Source organism: Microcebus murinus, chromosome X (genome assembly GCF_040939455.1).
Source record: "Microcebus murinus isolate Inina chromosome X, M.murinus_Inina_mat1.0, whole genome shotgun sequence".
NCBI lineage: Eukaryota > Metazoa > Chordata > Mammalia > Primates > Cheirogaleidae > Microcebus > Microcebus murinus.
In genome coordinates this window covers 114,818,176-114,834,065 of record NC_134136.1, presented here as the reverse complement: position 1 = coordinate 114,834,065, position 15,890 = coordinate 114,818,176, and the positions used below count along the sequence as shown (strand labels likewise).

At 35.3% G+C, this 15,890-nt stretch overlaps 1 protein-coding gene across 3 annotated transcripts in view; it reads left to right on the top strand.

Annotated features, from left to right (window-relative positions):
* MED14 (mediator complex subunit 14) overlaps positions 1–15,890 on the top strand; it is an 80,121-nt gene that overhangs the window by 28,911 nt on the left and 35,320 nt on the right. For all 3 annotated transcript variants that reach the window (XM_075999333.1, XM_012781822.3, XM_075999334.1), the window contains 6 exons: positions 799–924; positions 2,801–2,879; positions 6,754–6,913; positions 9,916–10,110; positions 10,500–10,634; positions 13,183–13,259. In XM_075999333.1, coding sequence (XP_075855448.1) covers positions 799–924; positions 2,801–2,879; positions 6,754–6,913; positions 9,916–10,110; positions 10,500–10,634; positions 13,183–13,259 — 772 coding nt within the window. The remainder of the gene's footprint in view (positions 1–798; positions 925–2,800; positions 2,880–6,753; positions 6,914–9,915; positions 10,111–10,499; positions 10,635–13,182; positions 13,260–15,890) is intronic.

Sequence of the window (15,890 nt, the reverse complement as noted above, 5' to 3'; positions counted from 1 at the left end):
TTGCCTGGGCTAGAGTGCCATGGCATCAGCCTAGCTCATAGCAACCTCAAACCCCTGAGCACAAGCCATCCTTCTGCCTCAGTCTCCCGAGTAGCTGGAACTACAGGCATGCGCCACCATGCCCGGCTAATTTTTTTCTATATATTTTTAGTTGGCCAATTAATTTCTTTGTATTTTTAGTAGAGACGGGGTCTCGCTCTTGCTCAGGCTGGTCTTGAACTCTGACCTTGAGTGATCCTCCCTCCTCGGCCTCCCAGAGTGCTAGGATTACAGGCATGAGCCACCGTGCCCAGCCTCAAATGTTTCTTTAAGCACTCAGGCCCTAACCGCCAGAAAAATCTCTTTGTATGAAGAATAGCATTGAAAATCATTAGACCATACATGAAATTTATTCTGTTTACCAAACAAATTTCTTCCCATTATATATATAAAAAAAAATCCTTAAAAATTAACTTATTAGTAACTACCAAATGAAAGCAAAATTAGAACTCAGCTCCCTGATGAGGCTGAATTTTCACTAACTATTTTAACCCATTTTAAGGAATCTTGCTCTTTTTTTTTTTTTTTTTTTGCTGTAGTATTTGAGACAGGTATGTTTGTTTCAGGTAAAGTTGAAAATTATATTCTTCCTTTTGCGCTACTAATTGACATAATAGTAGTGTTCCAAATTTTACAAAATCATGTTTTTCCTCTAACATTCAGGATCCTCCAATAGTTGGTTTGTTTATACTTATTAAGAAATAATTTTTCTGGAAAATATTTAGATAGAAAAGTAATTTTTAATTCTTAACTATTCAGCTTCTATAGAGACAGCACTTCCAGCTCTTGTTGTTCCCATCTTGGAGCCCTGTGGTAATTCGGAGTGTCTGCACATTTTTGTAGATTTGCATTCTGGAATGTTCCAATTGATGCTTTATGGACTTGGTAAGTTACTAAATGATAATCATTCAATATAAGAAAAAATATTTTTAACAAAAGCCAAATATTTTAAAATATTTTTTAAAATAATTTTTTGCCATTAGGTATTATTAGAGGGGATGATGATGTATGCAGTATTAAAAGTAGGTATGGAAATAATAACTCTGGCTGATGGCAGTTCCTTGGGCCCTATTTTAACTCTACTTTGGATTTTCTTGTACCAGAAGTTAAACTTCCCAATATAAAATGCATTCATGTTTTTCTTATGTAAAAGCAGTAATGCTGATGGTTGGTGTTTTTTAGGTTATCTATCAAGTAGCTCAGTATCTATTTTACCACTAATAGTTGGATGATATGGAAATGACTACAAGGGATTCTAATGTCATTTATGGCTAAAGAACATCTTTTATGACAGTAGAAACATCTAAAAATGACTTGGGTTACAGAGTCCTAGAGGAAATAATTTTTTTCTGGCTTAAACACAATAGAAATTAAAGTTTGATTTCTAACTTGTTCTATTACTGAGTTCCAGGTGTTCTGAAATGGTGAAAGACTAGAAACTTAGTCTTTTTATATTGCTACTGGAACAGTGTTCTTGCCATTTGAAATTAATATTAAGCTAGGCAGGTTGAAAATAAAGGATTTCCTGGTTGTATTGTATGGTTGTTTTTCTATGGGCTGCTCATGGAAAACTACATTCATTACTTTGAATGACATCACATTTATAATGGCTAAATGGCACATTTGTGAATTTTTTTAACCATGATTCCAAACCAACAAGGCAATTATTGTTTTTTAAAACTTTTCCTTTGACTGTTTTTCTGATTATTGACATAGTACATATTCTAATAAAAATGTGAACACATAATAATGAGAAAAGCAGCAGAAAATAGTCTTTTAGGGATGTATGCTTATCTTAGCAGCTCGAGCTGCCATAACCAAATACCATAGACGAGTGGCTTAAATAACAGAAATTTATTTTCTCATAGTTCTGGAGATTAGAAATTCAAGATCAAGGTACCAGCATGGTTGGTTTCTGGTGAGGGCTGTCTTCCTGGCTTGTAGATAGTCACCTTGTCACTGTGTCTTCACATGGGTGGGAAAGCAAGCTCTCTCCTTTAGGATTAGTAGCCTTATAAGAAGGCTACTAATCCTAAAGGCCATACCCTCATGACCTCATCTAAACTAATTACCTCCCAAAGGCCCCTTCTCCAAATTACTATCATATTGAAGGTTAAGGCTTCCAACATACGGATTTTGGGGAGACAAAATACACTCCGTAAGAGTGAAATTCTCATTTTTTCTATACTTTTTTTTCATTAGTTGGAATCATTTTGTATCTCGCTTTTTTGCTCAATATTCTATTTATTAGTACTTTCTGGTGTCATTAAAAATTCTAAGAGACATAATCAGCAAGCCATCTTCAGCCAGCAGTTCTTGCATATGCCAGAGACCATTTGTGTTTAGTAAATAAACATTTAAGTGGAGTTTCTTAGTTTTTATAATTTTTAAAGTTCTAAGTCTAGTAATACTAGGAGTTTTAAATACTTAAAATTTAAAAATACTAATTAACTAGACTAAAAATTGAGGGAAATAAATATAGGCAAAGAATTCATGTATTTGTTACTTGTTCTTTCTGCCAGTGCACATTTGCATTTGCTATTAATTAGTTGTCTTATCTATAACTCTCCCTAAATGTTAAAAAGGGAAAACAAATTAGGTTGGTTTATATCTAGTGATGCATTTAATTAAGTTTTCCTCTGACTCAAAATTAATGTGATTTTCTACCTAAAATAATAATTTTCATTTAAGTTTTAGGCTACCTAGATAAAGATGTGTTTCTCGTGTAAACAATTTCTTAATGAAGTGCATTATTTTGTAGACCAAGCCACTCTGGATGACATGGAGAAGTCTGTGAATGATGATATGAAACGGATCATTCCCTGGATTCAGCAACTTAAGTAAGTTTATTTATTTAGCTCAAAACTAAAACTGGAAACTTATTTGGACAAGATATATTTCCTTTCTATCATTATTCTTGATCAGTCACTGTCCTTTAGGATTATGACATGAAATTTGAGTGCCTTTTGGTACCTTGGAATCTAAATTCTCTTGGATTAGATCCAAGATGGCAGTGCCTCATATCAAATTCCCCTCTAGAACAAAATATAGGTGTGAAGGGCATTACACTCAGCTTTCATCCTTGCTACATTTTCTTCTGTACAAGCACTTTTCAAATCACTAACACAATGAATTTTATTGTACCAAGTGTTTTATATAATAGTCTTATTTGTTCTTATCCAGAATAATCTTCATGGTATGAATCTACCAGCTGACATTTTCAGAATAGTCTTTTCTGCTTCTCTCATGCTGTCATTCAGTTTGTCTCAAAATCCTTTGAATGCTTCACACTGTTAAACTAAATAAAATTGAAAACAGAGCTAGAGATAATTCTGTTGGGGTTTAATTACCACCCTGGTGCACAAAGGTACCCTTATGGCAACTCTAACAAATTCTCCTTTAAATTTAATAAATAAAAATTCCAAGGATAAAAATAAATTTCAGAGATTAAAACCAAAACTGGCAAATGGAGAAGGGGGGAGGGGGAAGACTAGAAGACCAAAACCTTTTTAAAAAGACTATTTAGTGGGATATATTGTTTTTGTAATCTTTTTGCCTACTCATCCTCTTTTTGCCAATTTTGGTTTTATAAATATTTGAAGAATTCAATATAATCAAGTAAATTTTTCATTAACAGGCAGGATTTTTAATGCCAGTAGATAGATAATATATGAATCTTTTTTTGGAGGAGCTGTTTAGTTTAGCTGTTTGAGGAAAAAATAGTCATTAATCTGGATAATAACGTCTAAAAATTTTTAGTGTTTCAGCATCAGTTTTTTGCATTTTGGTTAAACAAGGAAGGTTTAAATACTTGTGTCATGCTTTATAATTCGCATCTTGCATAACTTGAAGTTGTTTATCTGGTAATTCCAGCTATCAGAAATATAAACTAAAACCAGAAAGCTAAGTCCCAAAAGCCTTTAACTTATCAAAATGTGTATCTGTATTAAACTCACACAATTTGTTTATAAGAAAAGTCCTGTACTTGTCACTTATAAGTAGTCCTTCTTAAATGGTATATGGTGGATGACCAACTTTTTCACTAATCTATCATAGGACATTATTTTTTTTCAAACTACCTTGAGATATGATTTACATACCATACAGTCCATCCATTTTAAGTGTATATTTTGTGTTTCTGTAAATTTGCCTTTTCTGGACATTTCTTATAAATGGAATCATAAAATATGTGGTCTTTGTGAGACTGACTTGTTTCACTTTGCATAATGTTTTCAGGGTTCATCCATATTATAGCATGTATGAGTACTTCATTTCTTTTTATGGCTGAATAATATTCCATTGTATGGATATACCACATGTTGTTCATCCATCAGTTGATGAACATTTGGGTTGTTTTCACATTTTGTTTATTATGCATAATGCTGCTATGAACATTCATGTGCAAGTCTGTGTGTGGAATTACTGTTTTCATTTCTCTTGGGTAGACATGTAAGGAGTGGAGTTGCTGGGGCATACAGTAAATTTGTTAACTTTTTAAAGAAGCTGCTAAACTGTTTTCCACGGTGGCTGTGCCTTTTACAATATCATCAGCAATGTGTGAGGGTTTCCATTTCTCTACATTCTTTTTTTTTTCTTTTTTCTTCTTATTATTTCTCTACATTCTTGCCAGCACTTGTTACTGTCTTTGAATATAGACATCCTAATGAGTGTGAAGAGGTATTTTATTGCAATTTTAATTTATACTTCCCTGATGACTAATGATATTGAACATCTATTCATGTGATTACTTTTTAAAATAATATGCAATAAAAATGAATTTCTAAGAAATGAAATGAAAGAATATGTACAAAATATAAGCCCTAATGTTTTTTATTATTAGAGTCAACAGATATAAAATTATACTTTATTAAATATAATCAGAACAAATATAGGAAAAAAGAAAATTATAGGAACTGTACATTCTTCATTAAAAGTATGCATATAGGCAATTAATATAGAAAATCATTTTTTTAGACTAAATTTTTTTTTGTTCCACAGAATCGTACAAAACAAAAAGTCAAGAGTGAAATTTTTATTTTTTAGAGACAGGGTCTTGCTCTGTCACCACAGTTGGAATGTAGTGACACCTTCATAGTTCACTGCAGCCTCTTGAAGTCCCGGGTATTTCAAGCGATCCTCCTGCTTCAACCTCTCAGGTGGCTGAGACTGCAGGCACACACCACCATGCCTGGCGAATTTTTTCTTTTCTTTTTTGTAGAGACAGGGACTTACTATATTGCTCAGGCTGGTCTCAAACTCCTGGCCTCAGCAGTCTTCCTGCTCCGGCTTCCCAAAGTGCTAGGATTACAGGAATGGTGGCTCAAAAAAAAAAAGTCACATATTATAACATGGCTTTACTACATGCTTCTTTTTTATTATTTTTTTTCAAGACAGAGTCTCATTCTGTTGCCCGGGCTAGAGTGCCGTGGCGTCAGCCTAGCTCACAGCAACCTTGAACTCCTGGGCTCAAGCAATCCTTCTGCCTCAGCCTCCCGAGTAGCTGGGACTACAGGCATGCGCCACCAGGCCTGGCTAATTTTTTCTGTATATTTTTAGTTGGCCAATTAATTTCTTTCTATTTTTTAGTAGAGAGGGGGTCTTGCTCTTGTTCAGGCTGGTTTTGAACTCCTGACCTTGAGTGATCCACCTGCCTCGGCCTCTCAGAGTGCTAGGATTACAGGCGTGAGCCACCACACCTGGCCTACTACATGTTTCTTGTGTACAGTTTGTATCACATGCAGCTCCCCCCACAAATGCAGCAACACCGGAAGTGGTCAGTATTCTATTCATCAAGACAAGTCTTCTGATCATGAGCTTGGATGTTGTGGCATTGTTATGTTGCTGTGAAGATTCTTATTTTCTGTAGTTATTTCATTGTGCTTCAGTGAGTTTGTGAACTAGACATTTTATCCCTTTTTTACATATTTTATTATATGGTATCCTAACCCCAAGGATAGATAAGTAAAGTCAAAAAATTTATTTGATTGCTTCTTACTGTAGTAAAAGCATCAAAGTGAAATCTGGCAGCTTACGTGCAAAGGAGGGAAAGAAGTTCATTAATACTTACTAGCACCTGCTAGGTATATTAGATACTTTATATATACACATATACAAACTGGGGCTATTCCAGTGATACCAGGAAAAAAACATAAAAACTGAGGCTATTCTAGTGATACCAGAAAAATAAGGGTACTTTTATACTTATATTGTTTTATTTTGTTTTATGAACACATGGCACTTTATAAAGCAGCAGTCCCCAACCTTTTTGGCACCAGGGACCAGTTTCATGGAAGACAATTTTTCCATGGCAGGGGGAGGGGGGAGGTGGTGATGCCTTGCTCTGTTTTCCTGATAGGACATGGACTGGAACTGAGCCAAGGCCTGGGGGTTGGGGGCAGCAGTTATAAAAAATGTTGAAATTAGTTTGTGCTGTCTTTAAACCATAGTAAATCTGTCATTCTGCATAATAAACTAATATAATGTCTTGGCCTTATAGTTAATTTTACCTTATAGCTAATCAGAATCATTCATATTGCAGTTTAAACTAGAACTAATAGTCCAGTATGAAAGTATTGAGAAATGGTTCATCATTACAGGCATGTTTCCTTTTATTCAGTTAAATTTAAATTAACTGGTTTTTTTTAGTGGTCGTTATAAATCAGCACACAATCAGAAAAGTCTGTAATTTTATGTGGATTTTTTTTTTTAATTCAGGTTTTGGCTTGGACAACAACGTTGCAAACAATCTATAAAACATCTGCCTACAATAACCAGTGAAACATTGCAGCTTTCCAATTACTCAACTCATCCTATTGGAAGCCTTTCTAAGAATAAGCTGTTCATTAAACTTACCCGCCTTCCGCAATATTACATTGTAAGTGTGCAAAGGAGTGGTTTGAGGTGATTGAGTTCAGTAATTCTGTTAGTATCTTGAATCATTAATTGTTTAATTTGTAAATGAATTTTATTGAATATTTGACTTTGATGTAGTGATTCTTAATCCAGGGGATAAAGGTGGGGGAGAGAGGAAAGTTATGTCTCAGTTGGGGAATACGGGAATATTCCCCAACTTGGGGAATATAAGGTATACTCCTATCCATTACTCTAGAATCTCTCCTGTAGTAAGGCCTAGTTTCTGATTGGAATGAGGCATCTTTTCTGTAAGAAGAAAAAATTTGAGAGCAGCTGCTATGAATGTTGGGAGATGTTTTATCTCTCTTTCTGCCTCCCTTCTAGCTAGCTTCCCTTCCTCCTCGCACAAGAAAGCATCACACTGATGATGTACCTCAGGAAATGGAAAAAAAGTAAAATGGACACTTTGTTGGTGTCCATTTTGGAGATGTTTTGGTGTCAGATAAACTTGTTTGGTTTCAATTGAATATTAACTTGCCTAATGCAGCTTTTTAAATGTGGAGTGGCAGAAGTAGCTTTATTTTCTCATCCTTAATTGATTTAAGGCATATTCCATTTTATTGATTGCATGTATCTTTCAGTGTACAGTAAGGTCCTTTCTTATTCCTTTTCATTCTTTCTAGGTGTTTTCCAGTTAGTTTCTTTGAGCTCTTTGAATTGATGAAAATTTGCAAGAATTTGAAATATGACCTCACCCTGAATATATTTTCTTGCTTGTAGAAACTTCTGCGTAAACCAAGTAGATACTTTTGGCTAAGAATCTAAGATATTTAAAATTTTTTAATTCAAGATTGTTGGTTGAAGGTAATGGGAGTGAATTTTAAAACACCAGCTGTGACACTAGATTTGATACACCACGAAAGGCTATTGTTTCACTTCTCAGTTTGCTTGGTCTACATGTGAAATGATAATGCAAAATATATGCATTATAACCAAAAAACTGTGAACATACAAAGATTTCTTATACTTAGCCACATACTAAATAAAATTAAAATGGTTATAATTTATTATTTTCTGACCTTATTTAGCATCAACAAACAACCAAGCTTTAGTGTCAATGACCAGTGATTTATTAAAAAGCAATAATTTGTTTCATGTGGTTTAGACCAAAACAATGTAGGTCACTCTCCATCTTCCAGATTTATCACTTAGGCATGATACAGTCATAGAAGTGGAAAGAACTACAACCAATGGACATTAAAAGGAACAGAGGAAAGGCTTGCTGCAATTGATTTCCCTTTCAGTGTCTTTGTGCCATTTTACTTTTTTTGGTTAGCTTTATTAAGGTATAATTTACATACAGTAAAAATTCAGACTTTTTAGTATGAGTTTTGATAAATGCATACAGTTGTATAACCTCCATCTCAGTCAGGACACAGAACGAATGCATCACTTCCCAAAATTCTCTCATACTGCCCCTTAACAAGCCCTGCCCCCAACCAGTAACCACTGACCTGTTTTCTGTCTCTGTAGTTTTCCCTCTCACACTCAGCATAATAACTTTGACATTCATCCATGTTGTGTGTATAATAGTTGTTTCCTTTTATTGCAGAATAATATTCTATGGTAGAGATGTACCACAGTTTGTTTAACAATTAGCCGTTCATTGAAGGACATCTGGGTTGTTTCCAGTTTGGGGCAGTTGTGCCTAAAGCTACTGTAAACATTTGCATAATAGATTTTTGTGTGAACAGAAGTTTTCATTTTTTTTTATAAGTAACTAGGAGTGGTATTGTTGGGTCATATGATAAGTGTGTGTGTAACTTAATTGGAAAATGCCAAACTGTTTTCTAAAGTGATGTATCATTTTGCATTCCCACCAGCAATGTATGGGAGTTCTAGTTGCTCCTCATTCTTGCCAACAATTGGTGTTACAATTTTTTTTAATTTTAAGCATTCTGATCGGTATGTAGTGGTATCTTATTGTAGTCTTAATTTATAGTGTCGTAATGGTTGAGGATGTTGAGCACTTTTCATGTGCTTACTTGCCATCTGTATATCTTTGGTGCAGTGTCCATTTTACCTTTTTTCCATTTCCAGAGGTACATCATCAGTGTGATGCTTTCTTGTGTGGGGAGGAAGGGAAGCTAGTGAGAAGGGACTCAGGAAGAGAGACAAGAAAGAGATGTTGGTCGGGAGTTTTTTCTCATGGTATTTATTTCTGTCACGAAAGTATTTAGAGGACTTTTCTTAAATTTTACCTAGACCTTGTAAACGGTAAGCTGATATAGTGGGTAAGAGCAAGGTCTCTGGAGGCAAACTTCTGGGATCAAAGCATGAGTCCATCACTTATTAGCTGTGTGACCTCAGGCAATTAACCCACTTTTTTGCACCTCAGTTTCCTGATCAGAAAAACAAAGATAATAATACCTAATTCAAAGGCTATTGGGAGGATTAAATGTGTTAACATGTATAAAGTACGTAAGACAGTACCTGGCACATAGTAAGCTCTGCATCGGTATTAACTGTCATTGAGGTTGTTCTTCTCACAGTGACCATATTTTTCAGTTGAAAAATCCAGATTTATTTTTACATATTTCCAGGTATGAGAGAGAGTTGTTATTTTTCTCTGTCTTACTAATAATGTTTTTGAGATGTTTGAATGGTTAAGAGAGTCAACAGGGCAATTTAAAATAGACAACCATTCTAGAAAATCTAGCAGATGCATTAGACTTAGGCATAAATGAATATCAAGAACACTTAATGCTAATAGTTTAAATGCTTCATTTGCTATACTTTATGGTTGCTTTTACTTTCATCATTCTTCTTTGGTCTCATCAATTTTTTGGCAAACAAATTATATATTTACTAGGAATGCTTTCTTTGATATCATGATTGATTTGTCCTTTTTTTTAAAAAAAAGACATCTACATTAGGTTTATAATTCTGAGCATTACTTGATATAAGGAAGACAATATCTGACACTTCTTGTTTCTCTGAGTCTTCTGATTTGGGCCTTTTTAGGTTGTGGAGATGCTGGAGGTTCCTAATAAACCCACACAACTGTCATACCAGTACTATTTCATGTCTGTGAATGCTGCAGATCGTGATGACAACCCTGTCATGGCACTGCTGCTGCAGCAGTTCAAGGAAAACATTGATGATTTGGTTTTTCGTACAAAAACCGGGAAACAGACCAGAACCAGTACCAAGCGCAAGGTATGGACATGAGCACAGAATTTGTGTGTATTAACTTTGTGTATATTTACTTATTTTTAATATGGGAAGAAATTAGATATGGTTTTTAAGAGACTAGGCAGCAATAAGGCTAAAGTAACAATTGTCTACAGTTTCTTGAAAATAACCCTCTTTTAATTAATAATTATCCACCATTTTCCACAAGAGAACTTGTTAAAAACAATATTTACTCCTAAATTACCAGTGTTGAGGTCAGTATTTGCTCAGTAAACATTTGTTGAAAGAATATAATAACAGTTGTTTTGGCTAATCCTGAGCTTTATTTCAGTATTTTAATCACTTTTAATCACTTTTAATGGGTTATGTCACATGTACTTTTTACCTACTTGTATTCTTTACTTAAATTCTAGTTGTCTGATGATCCATGTCCAGTAGAATCCAAGAAAACCAAACGATCAGGAGAAATGTGTGCCTTCAATAAAGTTCTAGCTCACTTTGTTGCTATGTGTGATACAAATATGCCATTCGTAGGACTTCGGTTAGAGGTAATTTTTTAGAACAATTCTGGATACCCTAAATGAAAGAGTAATTTTTAAAATGTGTTGCTAAAGTTACATGGATTCCACTGGGAGAACCAGAATGGATGTGATACTGTTTATTTTGGGAAGGCTGGGTTGCAATATAGTATCCCATGGTATATATGTAAAACATGACTTAAACTATTTCATCTCTCTGATTCCAGATTCTGGGCCTTTTGTTCTTTTTGGAAATGGAAAGTAAATTCTTCCTAATTAAAAAAAAAATGGACAGCTTTTAAAAATTAACATCTTTTATATCTTTTAGTAGAAGCATTATCTAAGCCTATCAGTGATGGTTAGTTGAAAAGATGTGGCTTATTTTTGAGTTGGTGAAGCTATGCATATTGCTTCAGCACTAATAAGACTGGGTTCTTTTCTGAGAAGCAGATCAGAAAGAATATTAAACTAAACTTTTGTCACATGGAAGAAACAATAGACATATGCAGAATTAGTGTCTTTTAAGAATATACAGTTGTGATATCCAGCATGATCCCAAACATGAAAGAGAGGTAACGGAACCTGTATTTTTTACATTTCCAAAAAGGGGTTTGGCCAAGAATTGACAACCGTTCAAAAGTGACAGTATAACCCAAATTATTTCTCTCTAGTTTAAAGTTTTACTTTTTGTAAACATCCCCTCCTCTGTAAGTTATTATAAATGAAGAATAGACCTGAAAATGTGGAAATAGACTTTTTCAGTTGGGCTAACGATGATGGCTTTGGGAAAACTTGTTGAAAATAGCCTTCATGCTTTAGAACAGGTGGGCAAACTTTTTCTATGAAGGGTCATATAGTAAATGCTTTAGACTTTGGATCAACTAGTCTCTGTTTTAGCTACTCAAATCTTTTGTTACAGTGTGAACCAGCCATAGTTGATATTTAAACAAATGAGCGTAGCTACATTACAATAAAACTTTAGACAGTGGGCAGAATTTGGCCCATAAGCTGTTGTTGGCTGACCCCTGCTTTAGAGGGCTTTGAGATCTGCAGGCAGAGGATAAGGTATAAAATTGTGGAGAGCCCATAGACAAACCCAAGCCCAGAAACCGGAACCTAAAAAAAGTACTCATGTCCTTCATGTCCCCACTCCTAGAACTGTGAGCTTGATGAATATCCTCTTGTCTGGGTACTGGCCATAACTCCTAAACTGTACAAAGTGTGTCCATGTTGCCCATGCACTTGAGTGTATTCTTGATCCTCCATTGCGTCATTTGGATTGATTATATGACTGTCATTCAGTTACTACCTTTGCAGTGAGAAAGGAGGATAGATACATGGTGCTAGGGCAGTGCATCTGTCTTCTCTCCCTCTACCCACAGGTCAGAATTTGTAAAAATGTGTCTCTGTAGGTCCAAATAGGCTAAAGACTATAGACATATGTCCTCTCTATCCCCCTTCTCTGTATTCCTATACCTGTTACACACATAGGACACATAAGAACATTCTGTAGTACTTGATTGAACTCAATCAACCTATTAATACCTTACCTACTTTTTCTTCTCTCAGTGAAAATTCTAGCTATGCTAAAGACAAAAGCAAGCATATTTTTTGCTGAAAGTGATTTATAACAAAATGTGAATAACTAAACTAATCTTACCAGGGATGTTTATATCTCTGATTGATAGAATAGTGGCAACGTTTTTGAGCCATCTCACACGTCACTTCCTTTTAATCTGAACCCCTGTTGCCTATTTGGTCAGCAGCTACTTTCTTAACCCTCTGCTTTTCTCAGGCCCAAGGAGTAGGGTTCACTCAAATACTTAGAGTTCCCTTAAATCCCTTCTGAAGCAAAATGGGTATAAATAACAAATAGTGTGTCATAGAAGACCTGGGAATATCTGCCAAAGGCAAGCATTTCTTTGTTAGATCAGATGGCTTTCTGCCATACCTTAATAACTTAACAGTTCCTTGGAAAGAGTTTCAGACGTTGTCCCTGCATTTACCTTTTTAACCCACTTTCTGAATCTTCCAATAGGGAAAGAGATCTTATTGGGTAAATGCACAAATTGGAATCTTTTTGGGTTTCACATAGGATATAGTTTAGTTGTTAAAAATAAAAATGTATTTCAGAAAAGTTATAAACTAAAAAATATTGTAAATGATGAGAAATGAAGTATGACTGATTCAGACTTTGTTTTGAACAAACATAAGAGAATTACACAAGAAAACCATTCTTATTTTTTTTTTAGTTGCCTCATTTGGGACCACTAGAATTGATTCTAGGTTACTTTTGGCTTACTGCAAAATCAGAATAATCTCATGAGTTTTGAATATTTGCCACTCGTGGAAGTATTTTTTAAGCTAGGTGCTCTGAGACAGCTTTGAGTTTCACTGGACTTAATATAGTTTTCCAGGAAATCTAATCATGGGGATAACGCTCATGCCTTTTATGTTGTAACTTTGGGAAAGAATGGCCCTTAGAACAAGTGTCATGAGAACAGAGACAGTAGTACTTAGAAAAGGTAGTTTCCTTTGTAAAATTGGTGGTCTGATATAATTGTTTTTCTCTTTCTAGTTGTCCAATCTGGAGATTCCACATCAAGGAGTGCAAGTGGAAGGTGATGGCTTCAGCCATGCAATTCGCTTATTAAAGTAAGCCCCTTTCATATGTCTCACTTAGTTCCACATTGCGATCATACTACAAACCTGTTTCTCTCCTTCTATGAGACAGCATAAAGCAAAGTTCAGCACCTGTGGGTGTCAGGGGTTTCTGCTTAGATTTAAGGTCTGGGGGAAGATTCCCTTTAACCTATGGAATAGCATTCCAGCACCACTTGGTATTTTGGGATATCTTTCCTCTGCATTTCTTTCATTTATTCAACAGGTATCCATTAAGTGTGACTGTCAGGCTTAAATTCTGGATTCATATAGCAGGGGGGTGTGGACTAGTTCAGAAGTCAGGAAAAGGGTATCCCTGAGGAAGTACCAGTTGTACTTGGACTTAAGAAGAGGTGAGAATTAGAGGAAAGGTGCAGGGGGGAGTGGGAGATCCTAATGAGGGATTAACTGCTAATGTGAAGACTTGGAGAGAAGAGAGAGCTCTGTTCCTGGAGCTAAAAGGAGTTCAGCATGGCAGGAGGTAGGAGAGATGAGGCTGGAAATGTAAGCAGGAAGGAGTCAGATCCTTTAGGCCTTTCTATGTGTCCTTAAGCAATTTAGACTTTATCCTAATGGTGCTAAGAAGTCATCAAATTTTAAGCAGAAATTGACATCATTATAAGATAGGTGTTTTTATAGCTCAGCCTGATAGCAATATGGAGAATAACTTGGGGGGAAACAAGACTGAAGTAGCAAAACCAATTGCTGAAATGGTTCACACCAGAGTTGCTGGTAGCTTAGATTAGTGTGGGTTCCATAAGGACTTGGGTGATAAAATATTCATGGGTTGTGCTTAGGTTGGAGGTGAAAAAAAAGGGAGAGGTGGCAAAGATGATTCTTAGTTTTATCTTGGGCAAATGATGGATGGTGGTGGTGTTTTCTGAGATAAAGCCACTGAAGTTGTGAGTTTGAAAGGACTTTGCTCAGTTTGAGGTGCCTAGACACCCTTTGGGCAGGCAGGGATGTGTCTCAAGCTCAAGTAACAGGTCTGGGCAAGAGAAGTAGACATCACCATGGTGATAGTAATTGAGCTGGGATAGCAAATTAGATCTCTAGGAAAGAGTATGCAAAAGGAGATGGGCAGAGGGCTTGGTTTTACATGGACAGAGGACAAGGAGCCAAAGGATGTTTAGAAGTAAAGCTAATGTAGCACATGTGCTTTATAAAGTGACCCAGTATGGACTTGCAAAGCTAGAGTACCCTCTAAGACATCAACCTTTTTGGCCCAGAAGACAGGGTTTTGGGGGAGAAGGGGGACATTTTATTGTTTTTTAGGTGTTGCTTAACAATATAAATTATATAAACAATTTTTATTTATTGAATTCCTCTGACAAGACACAGCATCTCTGCCATTTAAGCAAACAGGCTTTACTGTTTGTTAATGAGAATCAGTTTATTTCTGTGGAAGACGGAAAGGGCTGGCAAATAGTGTGCACATAACCCATGTGATATTGGTGCTCACTTTAGATACTAAAAAATTCAAGAACTAGAATAGCTCCTCTTCCTGGCTAACTATCTTAATACCATCTCTACAAAAAGTTTTGGGGGGAGGGGAGAGCACGCACATGCACACTGGTGTTATGATGGAAACCTGTAGAAAAATGTAATACTTTTAATTGCATTTATTTTTGAATTACTTTACCTAAAATATAGGCTATTACTTTTTTTCTTTACTCTTCTTGGTACCCGCAGATAAGTCAATGATGTTAACATTTGTGTTCTGTTCTCTTAATTATATTTTTCATGGTTTGCAAGATTTTTAAAATATCTTGTTCTCAGCATTTTTATAAGAGAAATTTCAGAGTCTACTTTCTTCTTGAACTCAAGAGAACTCATAAAGATTCCTACCTAGGAAGGAAGTACTTCATATTTTTTAGCTTCATTTTATAATCATTTTTAAAGAAAGTCATTAATCCTGGCTTTTGTTTTCTTTATTTAAAACTTAAAATATATAGAAATGGGTGAGTTGAAGATACTTGTCCAATAAATACTATCCATTATTAGGGTAGGCTATAGAAGTGAAGAAGGAGAACGTAAATAATAAATGTCTCAACATGATTTTATTAAATTAAAATCCTGCCTAGATCTAATTAGTATATAATTACACTAATGCATTTAATCTTCAGAAACTCTTCTTTTAAGCTTTTAGTCCTAGATAGATTAATATTAAATAGGAATATGAGTTGATATATCAGAGCTTTAAAATTGGCAGATCTTCCTCCTCTTTGCTGATATGTTCTGTTCTTATTCAACTTTATCTCCTTGAAAATCTGTTAAGCAGGCCTCCTTGGTGCATCTCTGAAATCATAGTATCAGATATATCATAGTAAACTCCTTTGATTTCTGTGGTTCATGGACCTGTTTCCTTGTGCAGATTCAAAAAGAGTCTTGATCCTATGATACAAATGAGGGTTGGGACACAAGTTTCAAGTGCAGCATGCTTATGGTGCCTAGTCTTAAGAACAAATCTTCCACCTTCTTCTGAATTGACGTTACAGTAAGGGGCAGTGGTACTAGTTCTATGGCCGGACCCACAAGGGTTTTTTATCTTCTCCATTGTGTTTCTTTGCCTCCTGTGGCTTGTGAAGATAATGCATAGGCATAGCTCTTTTATACAAGTTATGT